Source organism: Heptranchias perlo, chromosome 5 (genome assembly GCF_035084215.1).
Source record: "Heptranchias perlo isolate sHepPer1 chromosome 5, sHepPer1.hap1, whole genome shotgun sequence".
Lineage (NCBI taxonomy): Eukaryota > Metazoa > Chordata > Chondrichthyes > Hexanchiformes > Hexanchidae > Heptranchias > Heptranchias perlo.
Genome location: NC_090329.1, coordinates 61,006,971 through 61,026,300, shown reverse-complemented (window position 1 = coordinate 61,026,300; position 19,330 = coordinate 61,006,971). Strand labels below are relative to the sequence as shown.

General features: G+C 46.9%; 1 protein-coding gene across 1 annotated transcript in view; it reads left to right on the top strand.

Moving 5' to 3' along the window:
* Positions 1-7,530, top strand: part of si:ch73-340m8.2 (tyrosine-protein kinase Src42A) — a 40,586-nt gene extending 33,056 nt beyond the window's left edge. The window contains exon 9 of the mRNA XM_067983783.1: positions 6,042-7,530. Coding sequence (XP_067839884.1) covers positions 6,042-6,244 — 203 coding nt within the window. The 3' untranslated portion in view covers positions 6,245-7,530. The remainder of the gene's footprint in view (positions 1-6,041) is intronic.
* Positions 7,531-19,330: the final 11,800 nt, after the last annotated feature.

Here is a 19,330-nt window from a genome sequence, read left to right as displayed (position 1 = left end):
CCCAGCTTTGCACCCAGGAGCACATCAGACACATGCAACCACCGTCCCCCACAAAGAGTTTCAGTCCATTCACTTGACTGAATGGAGAAATGTGGGGGCACTCATCTGAATTCCCCAAAAGGGCTCAGTGCACAAACTTCAAGCCGGGAGCACGAAAGAACAAAATTTACCCTGTAGGCAATCAAATATTGTATGGAACATGGTGGTGATTACACTGTTTTAGAACTGTCATAAATGAAATAGAATTGGTCAGGGTTGAACAATGTATGTTGTAGTATTAGATTGGTATCCTGGTCTTTCGATATATTTACTGAGAGGGTCAGAAAGAAATTTCTCAGGGCTTTATCTACCTAATGTTTATATACCAGCTTTAGGAGCTTAAAACAAGTTTGGTGAAGCTCATGTTATGGAAAATTATGGGGTATATTTTCCACAAATACTTAACACACTCATACTAAGTTCCTCTGTGTGCATTTTTAATACACATCTTAACCCAGATTAATGGCTGCAGTAAAGGTGCATGCAGGAATTTAGCACAAGCCCATTAAGCATTTGGTTGGGAATAGTGCCGGTCTGAAAGTACAACCCACCGTGCTCTATTAAAGTTATGGCCTTTTCTGTAGATAATGTTTTGGAGAAGAATCTAATGGGCTACAGGAATTGTCAGATTTCTGCTCATGGGCAATGGTTGTGGGGGAGTTGCCTTGATTTCAGCTAATTTCTTCAATGTCGTAGCGGGGTTGGGGAAGTGGGCAGAGGTCCCTCTCCGACCATTCTCCAGCAGGGGAAGGAAAATCCAGCCCTCTGTGTCAGTTTGGTCATTTACAAAGTGGGAATTGAGAAATCCTAGTGTCATTGGGCTCAATTTTAAAATGGAACTGCAGGTGCGTTGGGGGCGGGGGCGAAGAAAATTGCGATTTCCAGGAGCAGGCAGAAATCCCGGCTCCAACACGCCTAAGAACGCACACGACCCAGAGTCATCTGGGCACGTGTGCTGCTCCTGAACCCGGAAGTCCCGCCGGCAATTAAAGCCGGCGGGACGATATTTAAACAAACAATTCAAGTGCTTGAAGTACTTGAAATGTACATAAATCTAATTAAGAGTGAAGGCAAGCGATTTCAACACTGCCTCAGCGTGTTTCCCGTGCTGTGTGAAATACACCGTGGGGAACGAGTAGTGTTTCAGCCGGCAGCCATTTGGACATTTAAATCCCTGTTTGGCAGATGGGGATAAAAGGTGAGTTATTGCAGCAGGGCACTCAGTTCTCTCAGACAAACTTTTGGCTGGGAGATCTTTGTGTTTAGACTGAAAATTCTTGGTTTCCATTCAGAATTGTTCTGTTTACACATATTTACCAACTTTTCAGACCCCCTCAAACTGACACCATCAAGATGGGGGGGGCGATGGCTGTATTCACCAGTACATCCGAGGACGAGGAACATCACCATCCTCGCCCAGCACGGTGTGCACGTTCGCCACTTGTAGCTCCACAACACAGTGGAGCTACAAGCAGACACCTGCATAAGAGCACAGAGGGGATCAACAGAGGGAGCGACATCGCAGGGGGTCTACAGATCAAGGCTCAGCTTCCTCGACCTCTCCGAGGAGCAGTGCATACGGACGCCGAGAGCGAGTCGCCAGGTGGTCGCAGACATCTGCATCCTCTTTCATGCCGAGCTGCACCCGGCTGGGCCTGACGGCGTCTCATTACCCGTCGCAGTTAAAGTCACCACTGCCCTCAACTTCTTCACTTCCAGATCATTCCAGGGTGTCACCGGTGACACACGTGCATAAGGCAGGTCAACGACGGTTTGTTTCGCAGGGCCTCGCAATAGGTCAACTTCCCCATGGACAACCTCAGCCAGACGGAGAGGGCAGTGGGATTTCACTCTGTGGCTGGCTTCCCACATGTACAGGGTGTAATCGATTGCACCCATATAGCAATCCGAGCACCTCCACATGAGCCAGGACTGTTAATCAACAGAAAGGGATATCACTCCATCAAAGCTCAGCTTGTTTGTGACCACCACAAAAGATTCCTTCACGTGTGCACCAGATTCCCTGGCAGCTGCCACGATTCATTCATTCTGCAGGAATCCAACATCCCAGCCCTCTTCCATGCACCGAACACTCTTAAGGGCTGGCTCTCGGGGACAAGGGATACCCCCTGCACACGTGGCTGATATCACCTCTGAGGAATCCCATCAACGAGCAACAGCATTGATACAACGACAGCCACATCGCCACCAGGTCTATAATTGAACATGCGGTAGGGCTGCTGAAGATGCGATTTCGGTGCCTCAATTGTTCTGGGGGAACGCTTCAATCCACACCAGCGAGAGTGGGTCGCATTATAGTGGTGTGTTGTGTCCTGCACAACATGATGCAACAGAGAGGTGACCCGGTTGATGAGGCCCCATGCCCTTATCCACCATCGACATCTGCCTTCCACATTGAGGAGGAGCAGAGCAGGAGGAGGAGCAGGAGGAGGGGGATGAACCCATGGGCAGAGCAGCGGCTCACCTGGCTGCTCATGAAGCCAGGGAGTCACTCATATGTGAACGGTTCTCGTAAGATCAGAAAGTGGGAAAAGTCCAGTCCTCAGACATAGAAACATGGAAACATAGAAAATAGGAGCAAGAGTAGGCCATTCGGCCCTTCGGGCCTGCTCCACCATTCAAAATGATCATGGCTGATCATCTAACTCAGTACCCTGTTCCTGCTTTTTCCCCATTCCCTTGATCCCTTTAGCATTAAGAAATATATCTATCTCCTTCTTGAATATATTTAATGACTTGGCCTCCACTGCCTTCTGTGGTAGAGAATTCCACAGGTTCACCACCCTCTGAGTGAAGAAATTTCTCCTCATTTTGGTTCTAAATGGCATACCCCGTATCCTGAGACTGTGACCCCTGGTTCTGGACTCCCAAGCCATTGGGAACATCCTCCCTGCATCTAGTCTGTCTAGTCCTGTTAGAATTTTATATGTTTCGATGAGATCACCTCTCATTCTTCTAAGCTGTAGTGAATATAGGCCGAGTCGACCCAACCTCTCCTCATAAGTCAGTCCTGCCATCCCAGGAATCAGTCTGGTAAACCTTTGTTGTACTCCCTCCATGGCAAGGACATTCTTCCTCAGGTAAGGAGACCAAAACTGTGCACAATACTCCAGATGTGGTCTCACCAAGGCCCTGTATAACTGCAATAAGACATCTCTGCTCCTGTACCCAAATCCTCTTGCATTGAAGGCCAACATACCATTCGCCTTCCTAACTGCTTGTTGCACCTAAATGCTCGCTTTCAGCGACTGGTGTACCAGGAGACCCAATTCTCGTTGCACCTCCCCTTTTCCCAATCTATCACCATTCAGATAATAATTTGCCTCTCTGTTTCCACAACAAAGTGGACAACCCCACATTTATCCACGTTATACTGCACCTGCCATGTTCTTGCCTACTCACCAAACTTGTCTAAATCACATTGGAGCCTCTTTGCATCCTCCTCACAGCTCACATTCCACCCCAGCTTTGTGTCGTCTGCAAACTTGCCTCCCCCCCCACTGCACAAAACAGTCCTGCAACTACACAAAAGCCCACTGTAAAGCAACCCACTGGGTGGCATCAAGTGTCGCCGTTCATGATGAAGCTCATGAAAGGGCTCTATCACAAAAGCCAGTCAAGAATGGGCAAGACGTGGCAGTAGTGGTGAGAATGATAACATTTAATGCGACTTTAACAAAATCCAAATATAAATGAAAAACATGACAGTCTGTCAGACACACCTTGTGCAGACCCTTCGTGATCACAAATCCTTAGTCTTTCTCTTCCTACCGCTTCTACGTGGTGCATTCCCTGTCTGCAGCAGAGGTAGTGGCAGGTTGCTCATGTCCATGGCTGGACTGCTTAGATGCTTTGGGCCTACGCCCTCTGGGTTTTGGAGCCCGTGAGGTCCCCTCCACAGACTGCTCCACCAGCACCTGTGCAGGGGCAGACTCGGCCACCTGGAGGTGGGGCAGCAGTATGGGTACCGGTTGAGAGGGGGGCAACAGGTGAGACATGGGAGCGCTTTGAGAGGCGTCCCCAATTTCATGTCCCCTTTCGCCATCATCCCTCTCCTGGACCAGGCCGACATCACTCCTACCTGCTGGAGAACAGTTTGGAGTACATGTATGATGCCTTGGAAGCTCAGTTGTAAAGTTTCTCTCTGCCTGTTTAAGGCGGCAGAATTTGTTCACAGTGAGTCCGAACGGCCATTTTCAGGGCCTGAATGGACTCATTTGTGAGCCATGATTGAAGCTCAACGGAGGCTAGCCTACTCTCCATTGCAGACATTCCCGCACTTACCTGCGACACTATCTCAGACATTTCCACATTTACCTACGACACTATCTCAGACATTTCAGCAGTTACTTGCGACACTATCTCAGACAGTTGCTCACGTCCCTGTGACACTATCTCAGAGATTCCCTCATGTCCCTGTGACAGTATCTCAGAGATTCCCTCCCGTACCTGTGCCACCATTCCACTAATGCAGGAGTTGGACTCCTCCATTCTAGCAGTTATTGTGGAGAGTGTGCGTGGCACATGTTCCAGTACCTCGCAAATGTGCTGCTGTCCCTCGATCATTCCCCTTTTAAAGGATGGCCCCCGGGGTTCAGCATCTGTGTCCAGCTGAGCAGAGCCTGGAGAGGAGAGCGCCCTCCGACACAGACACTCCACAGCTGCCCCTGCCACCAGTGTCTGCTCGTGCTCACTTGTGTGTGGTGACTCACCAGTTGCCAACCCAACTAGCTGACTGCTAGGACCCATCAAGGTGTGAGTATCTGCGCTGGTGGATGGCTCGCTAAGATGTGACGGTGAGCCCTCAGAGGCTAGCGCGTCCTCTGAGGTATCGCCCTCTGCCATCACTATGGTCGTCGGAGGGCCTGTAAGAGAACAGAAGGCAATATTAAGCATATTCACAGATGTGTCATGTTGCGATGAGCATACTAAGGTGTTCAACATGCCAAGCATTGTTAACATCAATTCATGTTGTGTGTGATGAATGTTAAAGTTGTGTCACCAGATGTTTGTGGGGTGCCAGTCTCGGCACCCTCGACGGACAGGCACTCGAGGGTGCGGCTGATCTCCAGGGTCTCCTCCTCTGCGTCTATGAGGACCACTATTTATTGTGGCCCTCCCGCCAGTCTTCGCCATCTCGTGTGCATTTTACGCTCTCTTCTAGAAGGGGAAATGTGTGAGTGAGTGATGGCGAAGTGGCCAACCGAAGAATGTATTGCTTTGGGTGAGGTTGACCATGAAAGAGGTGCATCAGAGGATGAGTATGAGACAAAGACATCACATTGGATCAGGATTGGGGTGAGTGGTAGAGGTGGGGTCACAAATTGGGAGATGAGGAATTGCTCAGGAAATGAAGGTAAGTTGAGGATGAGCTTTAAGTGGGTGTGAGGAGTGATGTGATGGAGTAGTCTTGGCAGTGCAGAATGAGTTGGAGGGGTGGTGATGTGCACCACAGAATGTAGGAGAATCAGTAAGTGTACTTACCTTTGCTGACCTAGTTAGGTCATTGAAACGCTTCCTGCACTGGACCCAGGTGCGGGAGATGTTGCTCCAGCTTGTGACCTCCTCTGTCATCTCGAGCCCATTGTCTTTAGATTGCCAATCAGTCAAAGGAGGTTCTGAAATAAAAACAGAAAATGCTGGAAAACACTCAGCAGGTCAGGCAGCAACTGTGGAGAGAGAAACAGAGTTAACCTTTCAGGTCGATGACCTTTCATCAGAACTGATATTAACTGATTTCTTTTGAGCCATGGTATAGGCTTCCTAGTACTGTGCTGATAAATACAAAAAGATTATAACTTATATGCAGCTCTGGTTGCAGTAATTCTAAATGTTATTTGACCCAGGACAGGTATAAATTTGTGCCATTGCAATTGAGGGAGATGGAATCTGGTACATGATATATTTTTACATTCATGGCCATTGGTTACGCCCTTACACCAATGTATGATTTTTCACAACTCTATTTTTATCTGAAACAGATAAAGAGAACGGAGAATTTGTTGATGATATAATGAATGGAGTCATCTCTCCTCCTGCTGGCTGCCCAGACAGCCTCCATGATATTATGCTTCAGTGCTGGAAACAGAAATCAGACATGAGACCAACATTTAAGCAACTGCAATACAAACTAATGGAGTGTAACCCAGTTCAAGACACAGGAGAATTACTTTCTTCAACATAGGAATTCAGTGATGAGGACAGAAAAATTTCCTTGAATCATACTTCATTGTGATATGTACTAAATCTCAAACCAGCTCTGAAAACTGCACTGTTAATCCCGAGTTGGGTTTCTCAATACCTATTCCATCTGTGCTGATTATGTGGTCAGCTCTTCTTGGAAGCAAATTGTTGTTTTTAAATCTTAATTTCCGGCATTGTAGCAAGTAATTTTTCGTATAAGGAAAGCAAGTGGAGGAGTTCTGCAGCAATCAACGCTTCTGGACAACAGCATTTCAAATCATACCAGCTACCAGCACAAGCAGGATGGGTATTATCTTATGCTGATCCTCAGTGGACTTTCACACGCAGCAACGTTCTAAACTATACAAATGCAACTTTGTGAATTTAAGAGTACCTGTATGGAGAACAGCAATGTCACTGGTCATTAATGCCAAAAATTGACAGGATTCTGGTTCTTCATTAACGTCAGAGAGCATGATGGACTGCTTGTCTGCCATGTGCCCAGGTTTCTGAGAAAACACTGAGATTTCAAAGCAAATTCAGTAACATCAGAGAGTGGAGACTTCAAACCAGAATAGGTGTCGATGCCAAATACAATGACAATGGCCCAGACGATTATCAGAGGGGACTGTCAATAAACCCACGGGTGTGGGGAGGTCATGTCTTTAAATCGACACCACTCAAATAGATTGGGCAAAACAATGTCTACAGTAGACTTTAATTTATCCCTTTCTTGATCGGAGCTTGTTTGATGTAGACATGAAAGCAGAGATGAGGTGTGCACCCAGACTCAAGGAATTCTGAAGATGAGGAGACGACGTCAGGAGACATCCAGAGAACACCAACCCCGCACAGATTTACTTCCCAGTGAACTTCCAGCACTTCCTGCAGCCACAGTGCACCTCCCCTTTAAGCGGTGCAGGCTGCCTTTAAGTGGTGCTAGCCACTCCCGATATCAGGACCCCCTGTTGATGCATGCAGCCACTCAACAGTGCAGGTAGTGCTGGCTGCATGCAGCAATCATTTAAATCATCTGGCAGCACGAATGTTACAAGTTTAAAGAGATGGCAGAAAGTTGGTAAGAAGTGTATACATCCATTTTTGTTTATTGTGTTGGTAAAGAAGGAATGGGGGACGACGTGTTAGGCCCACTCCCAAGATTGAGGATCTGATCAACCCGAAGTCTTGAGCGCCACTCTCCCAGTAAAGGTTGTATTACTGTCATTCTTTCCATGTATAACCAGTGTCAGTTTTCTTAATAAAGTTAATCTTGAATTGACAAAGCAACATACGTTATATATTTTATGTTGTTTTGTAATGAGATGTACTATCAGACTAAAAAAGACATAGTTTGAAAGTCATCAGAATGAATATTTTAAGGTGCGTTTTCATCCTGTTGGAGACAACTTACATGTGAACGAGTGCCTCAAGTTACCACTCCCAACATCAGAAAATATGTTTGGATGAAGTAGGCACTTTGGTCCATTTGATTTCATCCTTCCAGAAAACCAACCCAAAGCTCTCCCCATTACATCATCTAGCTGTTTCTTAAATGAGTCTAGTATCCCAGCCACAATCACCATTCCTGGCAGCCTGTTCCACCTGTTGATCATCCCCTTGTAAAGAAATACTTCCTTGGGTTTGCCCAAAACTTGCCCTTCACAACATTGAACTGTGTCCTATTGCTGTCCTAGCATATCATACAGTGTGGTTGAGTTTACCTTCTCTATCCCATTAAACATAATACATGCCTCCGCAGGTAACCCTCTGAGGCATGTCTTCAAGGTTGAAGAGCTCCAGCTCATCTGCTCTTCACAAGTCATTCCCTAACTCCAGGGATTGGCTTCATTGCTCATCTCTGCACCTTTTCTAGGGCCTGAATGCCTCCTCATGTCGTGACAACCAGGATTGTACCACGAACTGCAGGTGTGGTGTGACCTGACCACAGTACTATACAGCTTCAGCATGACCACTGAAATTTAAGCTCAGCTGATTTTAGCAATACAATTCACTTTATTTATTAGTATTAGGCCTAGCCACATCTGTTAGTGCATTATTCTGCAAACTTGTATCATTGCAAAATGTTTTCTGCTTCCCAAGAGTGTAAGATAAGCAGTATGACTGCAGCAAAACTGGTATCAATTTGACATTCAAATGCCAACTTTCCTTCCCCCCGACTTTGTCTTCGTGTAAGTTAGGGCTACATGTTTGTAAAGACCTGACTTGAAAGTAGTTGAACCAGGTTGAATTTTTGGGTTCAGGTCATTTGCACGATTGGTTGTGCACCTGATGGGAACACCACCTATGAATGGGTGGTTGTCCAGATCGGTGGAGGAAATTGAGCACTGCTCTTGGTCTGAAAGGCCTGCAATGGCGCAAACTCCTGGCAGGTTCTGGCTGCTGTCGCTCCTTCAGAAGATCCCACTGTTTTCATGAATCGCAAGGGCTCTCACCGTATTAATGTCCAACTGGTGTGTGATGAGCAGCAGCGCTTCATGCAGGTCTGTGCTCACTAGACTAGCAGCTGCCATGACACTTTCACATTGTACCAGTCCTCCATCCCCCCACTCTTTGACCTTGAACAACAAATCAGAGGCTGGCTGCTTAGGAACAAGGGCTATCTCGTACACACATGGCTCATGACCCACTCATGACTCCTCTCAGGAACCCACGCTCACCGGCCAAACTGCAATAAAATCAGAGCTCTCATCAAATAGAACATTGGACTGCTGAAGCAAAGACTTGAGCGATGCCTAGACAGGTCTAATGGCTTGCTGCAGTACAGCCCAGAAAGAGGGTGTCCCGATCATAGAATCATAGAAAGGTTACAGCACGGAAGGAGGCCATTCGGCCCATCGAGTCCACGCCGTCTCTATGCAAGAGCAATCCAGCTAGTCCAACTCCCCCGCCCGAACCCTGTAGCCCTGCACATTTTTTCATTTCAAGTACTTTTCCAGTTCCCTTTTGAAAGCCACTTTTGAATCTGCCTCCACCACTCCCTCGGACAGTGCATTCCAGATCCCAACCACTCACTGCGTAAAAAAGTTTTTCCTCATGTCATCTTTGGTTCTTTTGCCAGTCACCTTAAATCTATGCCCTCTGGTTCTTGACCCTTCTGCCAATGGGAACAATTTCTCTCTATCTATTCTGTCTAGACCCTTCATGATTTTCAATATGTCTATCAAATCTCCTCTCTACCTTCTCTGTTCCAATGGGAACAATCCCAGCTTCTCCAGGCTATCCACATAATTTAAGTCCCTCATCCCTGGAATCATTCCAGTAAATCTCCTCTGCACCCTCTCCAAGGCCTTCACATCCTTCCGAAAGTGCAGTGCCCAGAACTGGACACAATACTCCAGTTGTGGTCGAACCAGTGTTTTATAAAGGTTCATCATGACTTCCTTGCTTTTGTACTCTATGCATCTATTTATAAAGCCCAGGACCCCGTATGCTTTTTTAACCGCTTTCTCAACCTGCCCTGCTACCTTCAACGATTTGTGCACATCTACCCTCAGATCCCTCTGTTCCTCTACCCCTTTTAGAATTGTGCCCTCTAGTTTATATTGCCTCCTTATTTTTCCCTCCGAAATGCATCACCTCGCATTTTTCTGTTAAATTACATATGGCACGTATCTGCCCGTGCCACCAGTGTGTCTATACCCTCTTGAAGTCTATCACTATCCTCCTCACTGTTCACTACCCTTCCAAGTTGTGTGTCATCTCCAAATTTTGAAATTGTGCCCTGTGCTCCCAAGTCCAAGTCATTAATGTATATCAAGAAAAGCAGTGGTCCCAGCACTGACCCATGAGGAACACCACTGCACTCCTCCCTCCAGTCCGAAAAACAACCATTCACCACTACACTCTGTTTGCTGTCTTCAGCCAATTCTGTATCCATGTTGCTAATGCCCCCTTTATTCCATGGGCCGTAATTTTAATTAAATAAAATCTGGAATTAAAATACTAGTATCAGTAATGGTGGCCATGAAACTACCGGATTGTTGTAAAATCCCATCTGGTTCACTAATGTCCTTTAGGGAAGCAAACCTGCCGTCCTTACCCGGTCTGGCCTATATGTGACTCCAGACCCACAGCAATATGGTTGATTCTTGATTGTCCTCTGAAATGGCCGAGCAAACCACTCAGTTGCACAATCTCGCTAAAAAAGTCATAAGAATAAAACCGGACGGACCACCCGGCATCAGATCACTAGGCACCGGACACGACGAAGGCAAACCAAGCCTAGTCGACCCTGCAAAGTCCTCCTCACTAACATCTGGGGACTTGTGCCAAAATTGGGAGAGCTGTCCCACAGACTAGTCAAGCAACAGCCTGACATAGCCATACTCACAGAATCATACTTTTCAGCCAACGTCCCAGACTCTTCCATCACCATCCCTGGCTATGTCCTGTCCCAACGGCAGGACAGACCCACCAGAGGTGGCGGTACAGTGATATACAGTCCTCAACATTGACTCTGGACCCCATGAAATCTCATGGCATCAGGTCAAACATGGGCAAGGAAACCTCCTGTTGATTACCACCTACCGCCCTCCCTCAGCTGATGAATCAGTCCTCCTCCATGTTGAACACCACTTGGAGGAAGCACTGAGGGTAGCAAGGGCACAGAATGTACTCTGGGTGGGGAACTTCAATGTCCATCACCAAGAGTGGCTCGGTAACACCACTACTGACCGAGCTGGCCGAGTCCTGAAGGACATAGGTGCCAGACTGAGCCTGTGGCAGGTGGTGTGCGAACCAACACGAGGGAAAAACTTACTTGACCTCGTCCTCACCAATCCACCTGTCGCAAATGCATCTGTTCATGACAGTATTGGTAGGAGTGACCACCGCACAGTCCTCGTGGAGATGAAGTCCTGTCTTCGCACTGAGGACACCATCCAGCGTGTTGTGTGGCACTATCACGATGCTAAATGGGATAGATTCAGAACAGATCGGTCAGCTCAAAACTGGGCATCCATGAGGCGCTGTGGGCCATCAGCAGCAGCAGAATTATATTCCAGCACAATCTGTAACCTCATGGCCCGGTATATTCCTCACTCTACCATTACCAACAAGCCAGGGGATCAACCCTGGTTCAATGAAGAGTGCAGAAGAGCATGCCAGGAGCAGTACCAGGTGTATCTAAAAATGAGGTGCCAACCTGGTGAAGCTACAACACAGGACGACATGCATGCTAAACAGTGGAAGCAACATGCTATAGACAGAGCTAAGCGATTCCACAACCAACGGATCAGATCAAAGCTCTGCAGTCCTGCCACATCCAGTCGTGAATGGTGGTGGACAATTAAACAACTAACGGGAGGAGGAGGGTCTGTAAACATCCCAATCCTCAATGATGGTGGAGTCCAGCACGAGAGTGCAAAAGACAAGGCTGAAGCGTTTGCAACCATCTTCAGCCAGAAGTGCCAAGTGGATGATCCATCTCGGCCTCCTCCCAATATCCCCACCATCACAGAAACCAGTCTTCAGCCAATTCGATTCACTCCATGTGATATCAAGAAACGGCTGAGTGCACTGGATACAGCAAAGGCTATGGGCCCCGACAACATCCCGGCTGTAGTGCTGAAGACTGGTGCTCCAGAACTAGCTGCGCCTCTAGCCAAGCTGTTCCAGTACAGCTACAACACTGGCATCTACCCAACAATGTGGAAAATTGCCCAGGTATGTCCTGTCCACAAAAAGCAGGACAAATCCAATCCGGACAATTACTGCCCCATCAGTCTACTCTCAATCATCAGCAAAGTGATGGACGGTGTCGTCGACAGTGCTATCAAGCAGCACTTACTCACCAATTACCTGCTCGTTGGTGCTCAGTTTGGATTCCGCCAGGACCACTCGGCTCCAGGCCTCATTACAGCCTTGGTCCAAACATGGACAAAAGAGCTGATTTCCAGAGGTGAGGTGAGAGTGACTGCCCTTGACATCAAGGCAGCATTTGACTGAGTATGGCACCAAGGAGCCCTAGTAAAATTGAAGTCAATGGGAATCAGGGGGAAAACTCTCCAGTGGCTGGAGTCATACCTAGCACAAAGGAAGATGGTAGTGGTTGTTGGAGGCCAATCATCTCAGCCCCAGAACATTGCTGCAGGAGTTCCTCAGGGCAGTGTCCGAGGCCCAACCATCTTCAGCTGCTTCATCAATGACCTTCCCTCCGTCATAAGATCAGAAATGGGGATGTTCGCTGATGATTGCACAGTGTTCAGTTCCATTCGCATCGTCTCAGATAATGAAGCAGTCCATGCCCGCATGCAGCAAGACCTGGACAACATCCAGGCTTGGGCTGATAAGTGACAAGTAACAAGTAACATTTGCACCAGACAAGTGCCAGGCAATGACCATCTCCAACAAGAGAGAGTCTAACCACCTCCCCCCCCTTGACATTCAACAGCATTACATAAGAAATAGGAGCAGGAGTAGGCCAATCGGCCCCTCGAGCCTGCCACCATCAACATCCTGGGGGTCACCATTGACCAGAAACTTAACTGGACCAGCCATATAAATACTGTGGCTACAAGAGCAGGTCAGAGGCCGGGTATTCTGTGGCGAGTGACTCACCTCCTGACTCCACAAAGCCTTTCCACCATCTACAAGGCACAAGTCAGGAGTGTGATGGAATACTCTCCACTTGCCTGGATGAGTGCAGCTCCAACAACACTCAAGAAGCTCAACACCATCCAGGACAATGCATCCCACTTGATTGGTACCCTATCCACCACCCTAAACATTCACTCCCTTCACCACCGGCGCACCGTGGCTGCAGTGTGTACCATCCACAGGATGCACTGCAGCAACTTGCCAAGACTTCTTCGACAGCACCTCCCAAACCCGTGACCTCTACCATCTAGAAGGACACCTGGGAACAACACCACCTGAACGTTCCCCTCCAAGTCACACACCATCCAGACTTGGAAATATATTGCCATTCCTTCATCGTCGCTGGGTCAAAATCCTGGAACTCCCTTCTTAACAGCACTGTGGGAGAACCTTTACCACACGGACTGCAGCGGTTCAAGAAGGCGGCTCACCACCACTTTCTCAAGGGCAATTAGGGATGGGCAATAAATGCTGGCCTTGCCAGCGACGCCCAAATCCCATGAACGAATATTTTAAAAAATCTTAATAGCAAGCCTACCATGTAGCACTTTATCAAATGCTTTTTGAAAGTCCGTATACACCACACCAACTGCATTGGCCTCATCTACCCTCTCTGTTACCTTATCAAAAAACTCTATCAAGTTGTTTAAACACGATTTGCCTTTAACAAACTCATGCTGGCTTTCCCTAATCGATCCACACTCGTCCATGTGACTGTTAATTCTATCCCGGATTATCGTTTCCAAAAGTTTCTCCACCACCGAGTTTGAACTGAATGGCCTATAGTTGCTGGGTTTATCCTTATACCCTTTTCTGAACAATGGTGTAATATTTGCAATTCTCCACTCCTCTGGCACCACCCCCTTATCTAAGGATGTTTGGAAGATTATGGCCGGTACCTCTGCAATTTCCACCCTGACTTCCCTCAGCATCCTAGAATGCATCCCATCTGGACCAGGTGGCTTATCTATTTTAAGTACAGCTAGCCTTTCTAGTACCTCTTCTTTCTCAATTTTTAGCCCATCCAATATCATTGGGGTTTGCTGTATGCTGCATGACTTTGCACTGCAACAGGGACAACACATGGAGCTACCAATGGAGGGAGATGACACATGACAGCAGCTCTTTGAAGAGGTCTTCAGCTGAACATTCCCCACTCCCCTGCATTAACAGTCATGTCCAACATCTTTCCCAGTCCTTCCACCTTCCAATGAATTACATCCACCCGAAGACCAACATTGGTATTAATGGTAATTAATCATATTGAAGGGTCTTCAGAAACTCCCAGAACACTTGATGCACACAAAGATTTCAAAAAACATTAGAAGGGCTGTTTTTAACTTTCAGTGGTGGCAGAAAATAGGTGATAACAGATAAGCTGGTCCTGCAAAAAGAGTGGGAGTGGATTAGTGTGTGACCTGTTGAAGGGTTGTGAAGATGTGTGAAGCAGCTTAGCATAGTGTACCTACTGAGAGGAAGAAGCAGCAGGTGTGGGAAAGAGTGGGGAGTAGTTATGAGGACAGCAGCTGGTCCTGAGTGTGCAAGTACAGGAAGAAGGAGGTGCAGTGAAGTGGTATCTTGTTTTGATTGGAGGAAAAGTATGGGATTTGGAGTCGGGAAAGATTGCTAGTGCTGGGGCTAAAGTATGGTGGTGCAGTTCTGTGCAGAGAGTAAGAGAGGTGTGAAAGGGAGTCTTACCTTAGCCGTTCTGGTGAGGCCATTAAATTTCTTCCTGCATTGTTGCCAGGCTCTGGGAACAATGCTTATGGCATTTACTTGCTCAGCCTTTTCCATCCACTGATGCTGTGCAATTTGCCTAGGCACCCAGCACCCATCATATAAGAGAACCTCTTTCCTGCTGCTCATTTGCTCAATTAGCACCTCCATGGCACCATCCATAACCCTGGGGGCCCAGGCTGCAGTCATCTTCTCAGCAGGCTGTGGAAAAAAAAAGTCCTATTATCCACCATGCAAAAGGTGCACCTCCCCTTTAAGAGGTGAAAGCTACTGTTAAATAGTAACAGCCGTGCCGAATTTCCTGCCGTCTGAATGGGCGAGCTGTCTATAGGGAGCAGGATTGGCACTGGTAGCTCATACTGAATATTAAAATGAGGCACAACCACAATAATGGATTGGGCCTCCCACTAACATCATTGGGTAGCCGTAGAGGATGCTCTGCCCACCACCCGCCTGATTTGTGAGATACTTGAAAATCGCCCCCAGCATCTTAGAGATAAAAGTATTTGACAAATCATTTTTTTAAACTTTTGCCCTAATTATATATTACACACACAAGTGACAGGACGATATGCTCCAGTGCAATTTGCATCTTGTCATTTGTACACAAACAAAAAAGATTCGGTAAACAGTTTTTTATGAAATGGTGCTTCTTAATCTAATTAATTCATAATTATGATGATAGGGCTGAGTGATGTTTTGCATTGAGAAAATGTACAGAACTATTTAATAAATTGAGGACTTACAGTAAATTGTGAGAGCGAAGTCCAAATGGGAGAAACATCAGCAAACCACATCCTCAGTGCTAATGCAACACACTTCTGTTTCTAGGTCTGTATCAGAAAAATATATCCCAGAATGCAGAGCCCATGTTGCAGATAGAGATCGTATTGAAGCCAATGTTAACCTCAGTTTCAGTTTTTACTGAGTTTGTCTAAAAATTCCTTTGTGGAAAAGTACTAACCAAAACCCACTGCAAAATAGACATTTTGAAAAAGAAATACTTCATACATTTTCTCTGTGTGTTGTCTGTGTGTGTCTCTCCTTCTCTGGTGATTCATTTTTATCAATAAAATTTTTCATAAATATGTACTCTTTTGTAAAAAGACCTTTATATATAGTTACAATAAACTATTTAAAGAGTTCATTTTGACACTGAATCCTATAGTTCCATCTCTATGCTAAATCTAAACAGAACACATAATCAAACAATGTGTGGAGATGGACAGTCCCTGTATAGTGTTGAAAGAAACTTCATTTAAAATTGACCTAAGTACAGTAATAGGTTCCTTAGAATTTTCCCTTAGACTATCACAGAAGAGCTATCTGTTCCTATCTAATTTTCCTCAGACTATCTGAGGAGAAACAATCCTCTGTTATCTGTTTCTATATCATTTTTTACAGTATCGCTTTAGAAAAAAAGAACAAGAATATCCCCCTCTGAGGTATCTAGTCACACCTGCACTGATAGTTAATTGGATGAAAGGTATTCAGAACATTATTAGATATTGTTCTCCAGATGAAAAAAGGACTTCACAACAAGTAAAGTAAGCTTTCACCTTGTGCCAAAAGAATGAAGACATGGTTCCAAGAAGGAAGCTGTGCCGATCACAGGGGTGGCCTTTCCAAGCTTTAGTCCGAATGCATTCTCCTTTTGCTGCTGTGCAGCTACTCCATCACCGTTATTCTTCAGTTATGGTTACAGTGACCAAGTCATGTTTCGTGGTACCTGCAGGGAGAAGTGCTTTCAGCCAATCGCCTAGAAAACACGGCCTAGATCGCGTCTCACCCGATTTTCAGGCGTAAAACAGGTGCCAAAGGGTCCAATATGGTGGGTGGCACCTACGCGCCGTCCCACAACGGATGTAAGCCACACGTCATTTTGGATCGGGCTCCTCCATAGGTATCATGGGCAGGCGCCGGAACTATTCAGGAATAGTTCCTAGGGGTCCTACGCTGGTCGTGAAATTGGTCTGCTCCAGCGCCTGATTCGCCATGTGATAAACTCACCCAGCAAATCATGGCGCTAACAGTCAAGAAGGGCTCTGCAGCAGCGCTATTTAAAGGGGTCATCCCATTCATACAGGTTAGCTGCTGATTTGTCCTCTTAGACTGCTGGTTAACTTCTAGGCATTTTTTTTGGACTATTTTCTGTGTCCCACAAGTGAATTCTGACTTCTGGTAACAACTTTGTGCTGGTGCTGGACTGCATCGGAGTTTAATCCAAGCATGGGTGGTCTGATAGGTCGGGCTTTGGGGCTAGAGGAGGAGGGGGAGCAGCAAAAAAGACAGGAGCAGCTGGGAGAAGAGGGAGGAGGAGGGCATTGTGCAGGTGGTCATACCCACAGCGGGTCCTCAGGGAGCACTTCACCTTCCTCAATATGTGAGGTGTCTCTGCTTCACCAAGGAAGCTGTAACCGAGCCATGTCACCTGCTGCAGCCACAACTAGAGCACCAAACCAGTGGACATCACTGCCTGTGGCTGTCAAGGTCACTGTGGCTCTTAACTTTTACGCCACAGGGTTTTTCAAGGCTGCAGCAGGTGACATCAGCGATATCTCGCAATTTCCTGTGCACCGCTGTATCAGGGAGGCTATCTGCCCCAGGAGGAACATGTACATCACATTCCACATGGACAGAGCGACGCAGGCTGAAAGAGTAATAGGCTTTGCCCGCATCGCAGGCTTCCCAGGACTGCACCCACATTGCCTTGCGTGCTCCCCATCATTAGCCTGGCAGCTTTGTCAATAGAAAGGGATATCACTCCCTGGATGTGCAGGTTGTTTGCGAACACAGGCAGCTCAACATGCAGGTCTGTGCCAGGTTTCTTGGCAGCAGTCATGATTCATTCATCTTGCATCAGTCCTATGAGCTGCTTTTATTCCAATCAGGCTGTCAGGTTACAGGTTGGCTACTTGGTGACAAAGGTTATTCCCTCCAAACATGATTCCTATTGGGAACCTGGGCACAGATGCAGTGCATGCCTACAACAAGAACTATGCCACCCACCAGAAGTATTACTGAGCAGACCATCGGCGTGCTCAAGCAATGCTTTCACTGTCTGTGCCGTTCAAGAGGAGCTCTGCAATACAGAGTTGTGGTCATCTGCTGCATAACTTTGCAATAATGAGGGACAAGTCCTTAACACCACCTGGGCAACAAGAACTAGAGAAGGGCGAGCAAGAGCCTCAGCATCATCGACCACCAGCATCATCGACCACCAGCGCCCGCCCCCACGCCCCCCGCCCGCCCCCTTCCGCCCGCCCGCTGCCGGAGCTCGCAAAGAGCCACTAGTCCAAGAAGGCTTCACCTGATCCATCCCTCCCATTCCCAATAAACAAGAGTCCGGCAATCCTCATCACCACCGTCCTCATTACCACCCTCCGATTGCCCTCCTTCAGTCCAGCCTCATGGGTCTTTGCTCAAACACTTCAACAACTTACTTCAGATTTGAATAAGTTAACTGTAATAATGAAGACTCACCCATGTTAATAGGGTACAGTATGTCAGCATGTTTTAACTTTAAAGCTCACACTTTTTGTTGGGCTTTGTTTGCACAGCCATTTTTATATTACAGCCATCCTGTGCCCTTTGCTCTCATGCCACATTGGAGTGTGCAGACTCGCTCATGCATGTTGTAAGCTTCAAACCCTCACACCTGATTTTCCGTGGAGAAAGTGCCCAATTCACACCGGTGCATCAGATGGCCACCACTGTATTATTCCACCTGCCTAAATCATAGAATCATAGAAAGGTTACAGCATGGAAGGAGGCCATTCAGCCCATCGAGTCCACGCCGGCTCTATGTAAGAGCAATCCAGCTGGTCCCACTCCCCTGCCCTATCCCCGTAGCCCTGCAAATTTTTTCTTTTCAAGTACTTATCCAGTTCCCTTTTGAAGGCCACGATTGAATCTGCCTCCACCACCCCCTCAGGCAGTGCATTCCTGAACATAACCACTCGCTGTGTAAAAAGTTTTTCCTCATGTCACTTTCTTTTGCCAATCATCTTAAATCTATGTCCTCTGGTCCTTGACCCTTCCGCCAATGGTTTCTCTCTATCTACTCTGTCTAGACCCTTCATGATTTTGAATACCTCTATCAAATCTCCTCGCAACCATCCCTGTTCCAAGGAGAACAACCCCAGCTTCTCCAGTCTATCCACGTAACAAAAGTCCCTCATCCCTGGAATCATTCTAGTAAATCTCCTCTGCACCCTCTCTAAAGCCGTCACATCTTTCCTGAAGTGCGGTGCCCAGAACTGGACACAATACTCCTGTTGTGGTCGAACCAGAGTTTTATAAAGGTTCATCATGACTTCCTTACTTTTGTACTCTATTTATAAAGCCCAGGATCCTGTATGCTTTTTTAACCGCTTTCTCAACCTGCCCTGCCACCTTCAACGATTTGTGCACATATACCCGCAGATCTCTCTGTTCCTGTACCCCTTTTAGAGTTGTGCCCTTTAGTTTATATTGCCTCTCCTCATTCTTCCTACTGAAATGTATCACTTCACATGTTTCTGCGTTAAATTTCATCTGCCACTTGTCTGCTCATGCCACCAGCCTGTCTATATCCTCTTGAAGTCTATCACTTTCCTCCTCACTGTTTATTACCCTTCCAAGTTTTGTGTCATCTGCAAATTTTGAAATTGTGCCCTGTACACCCAAGTCCAAGTCATTAATATATATCAAGAAAAGCAGCGGTCCCAGCACCGACCCCTGGGGAACACCA